This window comes from Mytilus edulis, chromosome 1, assembly GCF_963676685.1.
Source record: "Mytilus edulis chromosome 1, xbMytEdul2.2, whole genome shotgun sequence".
Classification (NCBI taxonomy): Eukaryota; Metazoa; Mollusca; class Bivalvia; order Mytilida; family Mytilidae; genus Mytilus; species Mytilus edulis.
Window position 1 is genome coordinate 90,431,242 of NC_092344.1, and position 13,000 is coordinate 90,444,241.

Sequence of the window (13,000 nt, forward strand, 5' to 3'; positions counted from 1 at the left end):
TTTATCAGACAAACAAAATATTTCAGATTACTTACTTTCAATATTATTAATTTATACATGTACTATATCAATTCACAAGCCCACAATTATATTGGTGTTTCCTAGTTTTTATATATTTCTTTGATAATTTTTGTTTTCTTTCCACAGAACTGACAGTCCAATGTTTGATTTCATTGAGAATTGTTTGCGTCACAAGAGTGAGATAGTTATTTATGAGGCAGCACATGCCATTGTCAATCTGAAGAATACTACAGCTAAAGAGTTATCCTCAGCTGTTCCAGTCTTACAACTTTTCTGTAGTTCACCAAAACCTACACTAAGGTTTGCTGCTATTAGGACTCTCAATAAGGTAAAAAATCAACAAGTATTCAACCTTTAGCTAACCCGACCAAAGGACATAGTTATCAGGCACTCAAAGAATGTGATGGGTAAAACATGTTTGTGAGCCTTCAAACTAATCAAACTAGGAGACAGCTTTGCAATTGCACACCATAATAAAAATGTGCAAATATCAGTTGAAAAGGCACTGGACTCATCACAGTACTAAGTCTGAATAAAATACAAAAGATCATGAAATAATTGCATAAGTAGTCACAATAATTGAAGGCTAGTTCACAGACAAATTTTAATAAAAAACAAACCATTTCCATCAGACCTCTGACATATATTTTATGTTGTTTTGTAGGTTGCTATGAAGCACCCATCAGTTGTATCATCCTGTAACTTGGAGTTGGAGAACCTGATTACAGATACCAACAGAAGTATAGCAACACTGGCTATTACTACCCTCCTCAAAGTAAGTCACATCTGTAAAAAGTTTAGGTATCTGATCTTAGGCACAAGTTTCAGGCCTTTGATTTTGTCAGTAATCTAAGGACTTGGTAGCTTGTGCAATAAAAATTATTTCTAGAAAAAATATTGTTGATGGAAATTATCTTCAAATTAGATCTGGTAGTAAACAAACCACAAGGATTATTGTTACTGATGTATTTAGATACAGAAACTCAATGGAAAATATAAATACTGCCTTCAATAGAATACCCATTTCTGTCGATTATTTTGGGGTTATTGAAATATGAATTCAAGTTTGAAATGAAGAAAAGGTTAATTCCAGCTTAATGTTGCTTGTTTTCTGTGGTAATAAGACCGAGAATACGTTTGTTGTTCTGGCAAGATAAAGCTATGTAACTTCAAAACATTTTGAAAAAAAGAGATTAAGAGAAATAGATTTTTTCTTTTTTTTCTTCTTCAGTATTTCATTCAGGCATATTTTAGAATTAATTGTATGAAGGGGATTGGTATTAACAGTATGGAATATTATAATGTAGGGGTAATGAGTATCTTAAGTTTTCTCGCAAAAGTGCATAGAATTACTACTGAAAATTGTTTGGCTGGGGGGGGTCTTTGGAAAAATTGCTTTTCAACCACAAGCTATATTCTGTTTTTTAATAGCCCCCACATAAAATTGGTAAATCTTTGTTTATTTCCTAGTAAATATCTTACATATTTTGGAAAACATGAATGTGAAATTCCACAAACCATGATTAATTTCAATCGAATTATAGAGAAACTGTGGTTATATGTCTAATTTTTTTATATTTAAAAAAAATGTTAATTGTAGACTGGAAGTGAAAGCAGTGTTGACAGATTGATGAAGCAAATTTCTAGCTTTATGAATGAAATATCCGACGAATTCAAGATAGTTGTTGTACAAGCTATACAGTAAGAAGTTTTATATATATTTCTGTATCACTGATGAACAATGATGAGACAGCAACCCAAATAAAAAAAACCCACATTAAATAGAAATCTTTATAAGAAATCTGATCTTAGTTCTAACATGGGTTCTTATAGACAACAAGTCACTCTTTTGGTGGCCTGTCCCATATAGTTGATTGCAGTCTTTCTTTGTTGTCATACTAAGCTTTGTCGTCATCCTCCAACAAGTGTTTACACAGCATCCTTTTACACCTTTCTTTCCACTATTTAAAAGTACTATTTCCGCAATACTTTTTACATTGTGTAAAACCAGTACGTAATCCCATTTAATCCAGTTGATCTTATATTTGTCTTTGCATTTATTAGAGACCCCTTAGGACATTGTTAGTTCTACAAGCACTGGCTTATGAATAGGAAATTTGTTATATCTGATTTGATTGGTATTATTACCATGATTTTAAAAATATTTAATATGATAGAAAGTCATTCAGATATCAACCCAGCAACATATTGATACTGAAAACTCACATTTATGACATGATAAGAATTTTTAAATGGCTAAAACCATTACTATATATACATACAAATATTACTATATATACATACAATCAAATATTACTATATATACATACAAATATTAATGTCTTTTCTTTCAGGTCATTATGTTTGAAATTCCCAAGAAAGCACAATGTTTTGATGAATTTCCTGTCATCCATGCTTAGAGATGAGGTAATTGAATTTATATAAAAAAAATAGAATAAACAGTAACTTTTAATGTATGTTTTACAAAGAAATTTCTTGCAGTTATTATAAATCATATGTTTTCCTGTTTAGATGTAGAATAGTGTGACACTTAAGGTGGTACATAACACTACAGGGAGATAACTCTGTAAAAATCAGCTGAACATTTTTATCAAGTTCTATTGTTAGAAGTATTAAGCAGTTCAATGATCAAAATAAATGTTTTTCAAACTGATATACTGTAAAACTATTGTGAGCATTTATTTTTGTGATTTTGTCGTTTTAGACTACAATGCGATTTTATTTTTTTCGGATATTGAGAAAAATCCTGTATAATTATATGAAAAATATTAAATTTAATTATTGCGATTATAACCCTGTCGCATTTTTCACAATAATAAAATTATTGCAATAATTTTTGAATGAACAGTATTTACAATACAGTATGTGGTTCAAGTTTTTAGAAATTTTTATATTTTTGTCAAAATTTAATGAAAATTTAACGAGCCAAATTGATTTTAGTCCAGGTGTTTGGTACCACCTTAACTTGACACATTTAACTCACTTATTGGAAAGCACTTACCAATACTTGAATCATTTATATTTTTTTATTAGTTGATTTTGAAAGTTACTGTCTTTTTAAATAGTATTAGTGGAGTTACTGATTTCACATTCATATTTATTAAGACTTGTTATGCATTAATTTTTTAGGGTGGGTTTGATTATAAGAAAGCCATTGTTGAGAGTGTAATCACTATCATAGAAGAAAATCCAGAGGCAAAGGAAGCAGGTCTGTATTTTGTTTCTTTTCTATGGTTATTTTAAAGCCCATTTTGATAATCATGATAATTGTTGGACTAAAAGTAGATTTATGAGGAAATATGAGATATGGTAAGAGCCATTATTTGTACCATAAATTGCAAAAAAATAAATTCTTATGTTTCATTTTATTGATTAATTAATAGAATAGTAAAATCTATACAGTACCTGAACGATGATCATTTTAAAATTGACATTTTAAATGCTGTCATTTTGCACTCAGTTGTGATGAATAGCCAACAGGAAATAAAAGCATCACATAGAGGAGTTTTCAAGATAATTTATGATTAAGACTGGACGAATCTTGCTGGATAGAAGGCTTTTATGGTAAAACACACATTTTATGATGAAACCAAGAAAATATGACATAAAATTTATGATAAATTAAAGAATATTAAATGTTTTTTATTGAATGTAAAATTCAATATTGTGAATTTTAGGTCTTGGTCACCTCTGTGAGTTCATAGAGGATTGTGAACATACTGTCTTGGCAACAAAGATTCTCCATTTGTTAGGAAGAGAAGGACCAAGAACACCAACACCATCTAAATACATCAGATTTATATACAACAGAGTAATACTAGAGAATGCTGCTGTCAGAGCAGGTATGGTTAAGAATATTTTATTTTACTGAGTATTTGAACTACATTAATTAGAAGAAGATCAAAGATAGAAGTTTATAAAAAAAATTGAGAGATGTCTTTATACAAAACATATAAAAACACATTCAAGTAAATTATATTTCACATAAAGGCATCAATGTAATACCAATTTCGAAAAAAACCACATTAAAACAAATTTTTTGACCATTCAAAGGCTGAGTAGTTGTCACATGTTCCAAAACTATGCTAAAACTAATTTGACTAAGATTAACTTAATCTTTTTATTCCAGCTGCTGTAACTGCATTGGCAAAATTTGGTGCTCACTGTGAAGAATTACTACCTAGCTGTTCAGTTCTGTTAGAAAGGTAATAACCCTCAGTTGTCAATACTTGTTTGACAGAAGTAAGGAAAAAAAGGATGTAAAGATTGCATTAAATTAAGGAGTAATTTGTTAAATTTTGGGTATGGTTATCATACTCTGACTTAGAATTAATTGGATGTTGTGTTACAGTAGACTCTGTTATCATACTCTGACTTAGAATTCATTGGATATTGTGTTACAGTAGGCTCCACCTAATCTGATATCAGCTAAATGAATATATCAGCTATTGTAATATTATTTCAAAACACCAAACCCTTCCCTATATGTTTAATGTTAGTTTTATTTGAATATGGGATATCAGAATATATCGTCAAATTCGATAAATATATTCAGGTAATTTTGTTCAAAACCATGCACAATATTTCCAATGTTTTTCTGACATGAAATGGACCTGGAAGTTACAAATTTACAATTTTGCAGACAAGAAGGTTTTTCGTTTTTACTAATTAAAAGGAACTATTTCTTGATAAATTGTTGTCTTTAACCATTATCTTCCTTTGTCATGTGAATTAGATGCTCTTTTACTTCAAATGGTTTGAATTTATTTATAAAATATACTCTGTTGTCATGTGCAATACGTTTCTGTTTGGAGAATTTTTATTATACTCTAAATGCTCACAGAATCAGAAATATAATCTAAACCGAATTTACCTCCTTCTGAATAATTTATAGCAATATATATATATATATAAATCCCTTTTGACAAGAGAAATCTGACTTTTGTCAGAAATAATTTTTTCACATGTGCAAAAGTAACCACATGTCATGGATTCAGTTTTTGTTGTTGACTAATTTGTGTCTCGTCCTAGGGTTGAAAAGACATCTCGTTTCCGTTAGGGCTAAAGAAAATAATTTGTTTGGCCCATGATATAATGCAGAATGCACAAATCTCTAATAATAAAAAATAACGGGCACACATATCAACCAATCAGGATTAGCCATACTTTAAATTCTGAATACCATTTTATGCTCATAAAATGGCTGCGCCCATACAATCTAATGGTGTATTGTAACATATACTTTATTTAATAATATTTTATCAATCATGATTATTTTCATCAATTTAACTTTGATTATTTAAAGAAATAAAATCATGACAAATATGATTTTACACAGACATGCTTTGATCTATTTATATAGCCAAAATGATTTACCTGTGTCATAATGTAAATAATGGAAATTTATTAGCTTACAAAACAAATAAAGACAAACTGTGGATGGTAGATAATAATTCACATAAATATTTCATGACATTTGATTTATTTTAATAAACAAAGGATTTAAAAACTGCAAACAAATTTAATCATTACATAATCAGCTGAAGAAGAAGAAGATTATTTTTTACACAAACATCATGTTGATGCAACTGATAAAAAAGACTCCATCAATCCTCCAGTCCTTTCACATATTTAGCCATTGTCAGGGTCAGTTACAATACAGGATTAGATCTACTCATTATTGCAGAATATTCAATGAATATACATTCATCGTCTAATTGAATATATCGGGTAATCGGATATTTTAGCTGACATTTTGGGTATCCGATTTGCCGTAGTTTACTGTAGTTGTAAATTTTAACAAAATTAAATATATAATAGGTATTTATTGTAAATGTTGACTTAATTATATGTATAATAGGTAATTATTGTAAATTTTGACTAAATTTGTATTGTAGGTGTTTATTGGACACTGATGATGAAGTAAGGGATAGAGCTACATTTTATGTTGATGTTCTGAAACAGAAACAGAAAGCACTCAATTCTGCTTATATCCTCAATGGTATGTTAAAACATACTACATTTTCACACTCAAATCTATATTTCAGAATGAAAGGCTTTCTCTGTGATATTTTACAAAAGTCTTAGCCATACATCAAAGCATTGTGATTAGATAAAAAAAACATCATGAATAATTGATTTTTAATCAGTAATATTCCTTGTTCATTTTGTAAAACTACCCGTAGCCATTCAGCTTCTGAAAGTTAATTTTTTGTCCAATTATATATTTTTTTTATTCCATCGTCTCAACCTTAGATAGCATTCCCATAATTTTTTCTTTTTTTGAATAAGATTGTTTTATTTTCATATTTTAGGTTTACAAGTATCTGTGGTTGGATTAGAGAGAGCATTACATAACTACACCCTGGAACCATCTGAGGCACCATTTGACTTGAAGACTGTTCCACTTGATACTCAACCTGTTTCTGAACAGAAAGGTAATTCATATACATGTTACTTGAACAATTTTTACTTCTTTGTATATAAATTGTTTCTGTTGAAAGACACTGAATATGAAACCTGAAATTCTGTGCATTTATAAAAATATTGATCCTATACAAATGCAAGAAAAAAATGTCGAAAATGGGGAGTAAATTCTCCCGCCAGCAAGTGTAGTTGACCATTTAGCAAGAAGTGAAACCATACTTCCTTGAAATCTTTTAATAGAAGATGATGAAAAGTGTGATTAACACCTTGTTGTCTACTTTATGAATATTTATGACCATGTTTTTTTTTATGACAAAGTTGATTTATAAAGATCACTATATCTAGTCAGTACATTGTGTTTTATTTGTATAATTGTATTATTTTTAGTTAGGGAACCAGGAGACTCTGTATCCAAGGCAACAGACAAAGTGGTTGCTTCTACACAAGATATTTATGCAGGTAATTTAATGCACAATTGTTGTTCAAGTTATGTTTATAATACTAAATATGCAGATGATATGGCAAATTGAAATTCTCTGCAGTTTTTTTTTATTCTCACCAAAAGAAGGTTATATTTTAAGCATAATTAAGATATATAACTTTTGATAGTATACAACTATCTTATCAATAAAATCCAACAGCTAATTTCCTTGTATTTTATGTCTATGATAAACAAATGTTGATTTGTACAATTATTATTCATGAAAATACGCCCTTGGAGAATTTTCATATTTATAGTATAAACCAATCTAACAAAAATCATATATTTGATCTTTAGACAAATTTACAGCAAAACCAGAATAAACCTTCCTACCTTGTCATGGACAGAAAATATACAAGATTCAATTAATACTAAAATCTGATCACACAATACTGATATGCATAAATCTTTTATTGTGTACTTCAGAACGATTGGCTGCTGTTCCTGAGTTCTCTAACCTTGGATCTTTGTTCAAGTCCTCCAGTCTGCCAGTGGAGCTTACAGAATCTGAAACAGAATACATGGTCCAGTGTGTTAAACACTGCTTTGGTAGATACATGGTCTTCCAGGTATGATTAAGACTTAATGAGGAAATTAAAAAAGTTATAAATTATAAATAAGGACAGCTTGGTGGTCAGTGCATTTAACACTGCTTTGACAGATACATGAATGTATCCAGTTTTACTATTGACTTTGAATATTGTTGAAACAAATGTAGTCAAATGCTTAAGCCATTGGATTGAAAGATGCTAATAAGTTGGCAGATTTTCGTGAGAGGTTTATGTTTTTTTTGGTGCTAATTTCATTGTTAAATATATTTGAGATAATATACCCTTGCATAAATTTAATAGTTTTATCTTTAAGAATAGTTAAAACCAGGAATTGGGCTAGAAAAAAGGAAAACCTCTTGCAAACAGGTTTCTCATTTACAGAACATTGTCTTCCAGGTTAAGCAGTTTTCTGATGTAATCCCATGTGTTAGTAGATGTTTTGATTTATGAATTTGGCTGAAAAAGAGGAATAGAAAAATAATGCATTCTGAAAACAACAAAATTTCCTCAAACCATAAAAATAAATTACCAGTAAAGTGTTTAATATCTTATATTACAGTTTGATTGCACCAATACACTCAATGATCAGGTTCTAGAGAATGTGACAGTTCACATGGACCCTGCTGAAGGATTTGATGTAATGAAGTATGTCCAGTGTCCAAGTCTACCCTACAACAAACCTGGTACCACATATACTATGGTCAGACTACCAGAGGATCCTACACAAGGTACCAGATAAATAGTCACATATAGAAAATATTTAAACACAGAAAAAAAGAATATTACTTATTAGTATTAGAAGGGGGAATTATGTGAAATATTTTTAAATGGTTTTCATGATAAGGCCATGCAAGTATTTTCATTTCCCCATACTCCTAAAGTTGTCTTTTGTCAAATGTGTTGTGCAACTGATAATATATTATACTATATCTTTTGATGAAAACAATCTGGTTTTGTTGGGTTTGAAAAACTAATAATAACTATAATAAAAGCTATTTTGTGATTTTAAGTAAAATTGGATTGTGCTTTTATTGTGTATATCATGGCTCTTTTCTAATAGGAAATTGGGTTAAAAAAAAAACCATGACACTTCATGATGTAACTTATGGATTAAAAAAACATTGATAAATTTATTTCGACTAGGAGAAGGAACCTTTTAAATTTTTTAAATTATAAAAAGGACATTATAACTTGTGCTAAACATTGAAATAAAAGATATCCATATTGATTTGCAGTGACTGGAACATTTAGTTGTACTCTGAAGTTTATTGTGAAAGATTGTGATCCTAACACAGGAGAAGCTGATGATGATGGATATGAAGATGAATATGTCGTAAGTTTTATAACCATAAAAAAGATGTTGTCAATTAAGTTTGTAGTAATATCTATAATTTCTCACTGGAGATAAAAAATATGGAATTTTCCTTTTCATATTATGTGAACCATAAAAAAGATGTTGTCAATTAAGTTTGTAGTAATATCTATAATTTCTCACAGGAGATTAAAAATATGAAATTTTCCTTTTTATATTATGTGAATTTGACCACACTAAATACAAATTAAAACCACTACCATGGTGTTAAAAAAGTATTGTAAGAGAGGGGCACAAACGTTTTAGACAAAACATTTTTGAAGGAAAGGAAATTGCATACTATGTACCCATATCTCACCAACTTTTTATTAAAAACAAAAGTGGGAGTCCTGCTTCTAAGGATTTAAACATATTGTTTGGAAATGAAAAGAGGTTATATGCATGACAATTGAAATTTAACAGTAAATGACAATAATAAAATACTACACAATCATTTTAAATGCAAGATTCTCTATAAGTTCAACTTTAAATTTGTAGATTGCAAAAAATAAATCAAGGGAAGATAACCTTTTGCATCATTAAAAAAATTGCACCATGCACTTTTGTCCAATTTTTTGTGTGTGTAATGTATTGTCCTAGTCCAAATATATATCCAAAATTTAGAAAGATTGAAGCAATCACTTTTACAAATTTAGCCAATACACATCCATACCCCTATTGACAAGTCAAGAGATGTTCCGAAAACTGTAAATATAACCTTTTTGCACTTGACCTAATCACTCATTCCATATCAAAATCAGTTCAAATACAACCTCCAAAAATTTATTTGACCTCTCTTCTTTCATTTCCACCCAAAAAGATTTAAGGAATGAGTGAGGAAAGGAAAGAAAAAAAATTAAGGAAAAATACACTCTAATTAAAAGGAACTATATTCGTGGACAACGAAAAGCGGGGTCATTAATTGTGGTCTTGGGCCTATTAGGGGCCTAAAACTTGACCAATTCTAATAAAACTTGGCATGATTCAAGCTTAGTATATTATAAAACAGGTTACAAAGTTTCAAAGCCATATGATACCAAATAAAAAAAATGTGGCATTTTTTATATCTGAATTTTGGGTGCTGAATTGTGGCGTTGAATTAGAACAATTAAAACTATCAAATTTAAGCTTCTAAAAACCAAAAGATACCAAAACTAACACTTTTTAATGTCTCTATGTATAAGTTAACATCTATTTAAAGCAACAGAAAGCATATTTCATGTATCAGACTTATGCAAAATGGCCAGAAGTTAATTTTATATGAGCCTGTGCCAAAAAATAGAGGTTTTCAATTAGGGTGAGGCCTTATATCAAATGTAATATTTTTCACTTACCACAATTTTCTGAAGTTGTTAAGTTATCAAACAAACTTTAACAGGTTATAAATGTACTTTTGATGGAAATATAAGTTTCAAATAGCATAACGCATGTGGATAAAATGGTCTTTAGCAATGTTATGCTTAAAAAAACAGATTGCCAGTTAAGGCCGTTCCCCACATTTGCATATTTAAAAGCATATAAATGATATGGGAGATGGAGATATACTTCTTTTTGCTAAAATCTGTGCTCAGATATGATAAAACATGGAGCCTGGATGTAACAAGACTGTCACTTTCAACTATATATGCAGACAGTATGGTCTGATGCAAAGTTTATTAACTTTACTGTTTAAAAACTAAATGAAATGTCAGCCTCAAAAGGCCAATATTTAAACCACTAGCTATCCAACAGAAGAAAGTAAAGGTAGTCTGTGAAACAGAAATGGTTAAGCAACCAGTAATAAGTGTTTTTGATGTAGGTTCAGTGCAATCTGTTTTGGAATACAACTTTTAAGTGCATAGAACTTCACATTTCACCTGCTGCGTATACTGACCGTTAGACTTAGACTATTAAAACAGCACATTTTGCACTCTTTTTATGTTTTTATCTACTTTTTTTTGTGTTCAGAGTTCACAAATAAGTTAAACAACTGAAATAAATACCACAAACACAAATAGATATCAGAAAAAAACTGTCAGAGAGAAATTAAGCATGCTGTTCTTGAAAAAATAGTGAAAAAAGTGAAAAAGCTACATTTTAGGCATTTAACCTGAAAAGTGACTTTTTCACAAAATTTCTATCAAATGAAAGTGAAAATCATTTCTTCTCATATAGTTTGACAAATCAATACCAATAGATCATTCAGAAAAGATGCCAAAGTAAAAATTCTAAATTTGCTGAAATGCACCTCTTAGGCCAAAGACCACAACTAATTCCTCTATCAGTTCTTTATAACCTTTTGCATCATTAAAAAAATTGCACCATGCACTTTTGTCCAATTTTTTGTGTGTGTAATGTATTGTCCTAGTCCAAATATATATCCAAAATTTAGAAAGATTGAAGCAATCACTTTTACAAATTTAGCCAATACACATCCATACCCCTATTGACAAGTCAAGAGATGTTCCGAAAACTGTAAATATCACCTTTTTATACGACCGCAAATTTTGAAAAAATTTTCGTCGTATATTGCTATCACGTTGGCGTCGTCGTCGTCGTCCGGCGTCCGAATACTTTTAGTTTTCGCACTCTAACTTTAGTAAAAGTGAATAGAAATCTATGAAATTTTAACACAAGGTTTATGACCATAAAAGGAAGGTTGGTATTGATTTTGGGAGTTTTGGTCCCAACATTTTAGGAATAAGGGGCCAAAAAGGGCCCAAATAAGCATTTTCTTGGTTTTCGCACCATAACTTTAGTTTAAGTTAATAGAAATCTATGAAATTTTGACACAAGGTTTATGACCACAAAAGAAAGATTGGGATTGATTTTGGGAGTTTTGGTTTCAATAGTTTAGGAATAAGGGGCCAATAAAGGGCCCAAATAAGCATTTTTCTTGGTTTTTGCACAATAACCTTAGGTTAAGTAAATAGAAATCTATGAAATTTAAACACAATGTTTATGACCACAAAAGGAAGGTTGGTATTGATTTTGGGAGTTTAGGACCCAACAGTTTAGGAATTAGGGGCCAAAAAGGGACCCAAATGAGCATTTTTCTTGGTTTTCGCACTATAATGTTAGTATAAGTAAATACAAATCTATGAAATTTAAACACAAGGCTTATGACCATAAAAGGAAGGTTGGTATTAATTTTGGGAGTTTTGGTCCCAACAATTTAGGAATAAGGGGCCCAAAGGGTCCAAAATTAAACTTTGTTTGATTTCATCAAAATTGAATAATTGGGGTTCTTTGATATGCCGAATCTAACTGTATATGTAGATTCTCAACTTTTGGTCCCGTTTTCAAATTGGTCTACATTAAGGTCCAAAGGGTCCAAAATTAAACTAAGTTTGATTTTGACAAAAAATGAATCGGTTGGGTTCTTTGATATGTTGAATCTAAAAATGTACTTAGATTCTTGATTATTGAAGTTTTTTGGTCCAGTTTTCAAATTAGTCTACATTAAGGTCCAAAGGGTCCAAAATTAAACTTTGTTTGATTTCATCAAAAATTGAATCCTTGGGGTTCTTTGATATGCCAAATCTAACTGTGTATGTAGATTCTTCATTTTTGGTCCTGTTTTCAAATTTCAAATTCTACATTAAAGTCCAAAGGGTCCAAAATTAAACTAAGTTTGATTTTAACAAAAATTGAATTCTTGGGCCTCTTTGATATGCTGAATCTAAACATGTACTTAGATTTTTGATTATGGGCCCAGTTTCAAGTTGGTCCAAATCAGGATCTAAAATTATTATATTAAGTATTGTGCAATAGCAAGTCTTTTCAATTGCACAGTATTGTGCAATGGCAAGAAATATCTAATTGCACAATATTGTGAAATAGCAAATTTTTTTTTAATTAGAGTTATCTTTCTTTGTCCAGAATAGTAAGCCAGAAATATCCTATTGCACAATATTGTGCAATAGCAAGAATTTTTTTTAATTGGAGTTATCTTTCTTTGTCCAGAATCAACTTAAATCTTTGTTATATACAATATACAATGTATATACACTTTTTACTACCAACTGATAAATTTAAATAATCTTTACCATTCAGTGATAACAAGCAGTTTTTTTACATCTTAATATTTTATGATGTATTTAAATGAGTAGTTATTGTTGCAAACTCCATTAGAAATTTGAATTGATATCAGTTTTGAAAAAGGGAAAC

The 13,000-nt window shown here is 29.9% G+C and overlaps 1 protein-coding gene across 1 annotated transcript in view; it reads left to right on the top strand.

The window, feature by feature from the left end:
• LOC139494355 (coatomer subunit gamma-2-like) overlaps positions 1–13,000 on the top strand; it is a 37,587-nt gene that overhangs the window by 22,116 nt on the left and 2,471 nt on the right. The window contains exons 11-23 of the mRNA XM_071282524.1: positions 148–349; positions 686–796; positions 1,622–1,722; positions 2,376–2,448; positions 3,172–3,250; positions 3,720–3,884; positions 4,172–4,247; positions 5,940–6,043; positions 6,357–6,479; positions 6,856–6,927; positions 7,376–7,518; positions 8,060–8,228; positions 8,736–8,833. Coding sequence (XP_071138625.1) covers positions 148–349; positions 686–796; positions 1,622–1,722; positions 2,376–2,448; positions 3,172–3,250; positions 3,720–3,884; positions 4,172–4,247; positions 5,940–6,043; positions 6,357–6,479; positions 6,856–6,927; positions 7,376–7,518; positions 8,060–8,228; positions 8,736–8,833 — 1,516 coding nt within the window. The remainder of the gene's footprint in view (positions 1–147; positions 350–685; positions 797–1,621; positions 1,723–2,375; positions 2,449–3,171; positions 3,251–3,719; positions 3,885–4,171; positions 4,248–5,939; positions 6,044–6,356; positions 6,480–6,855; positions 6,928–7,375; positions 7,519–8,059; positions 8,229–8,735; positions 8,834–13,000) is intronic.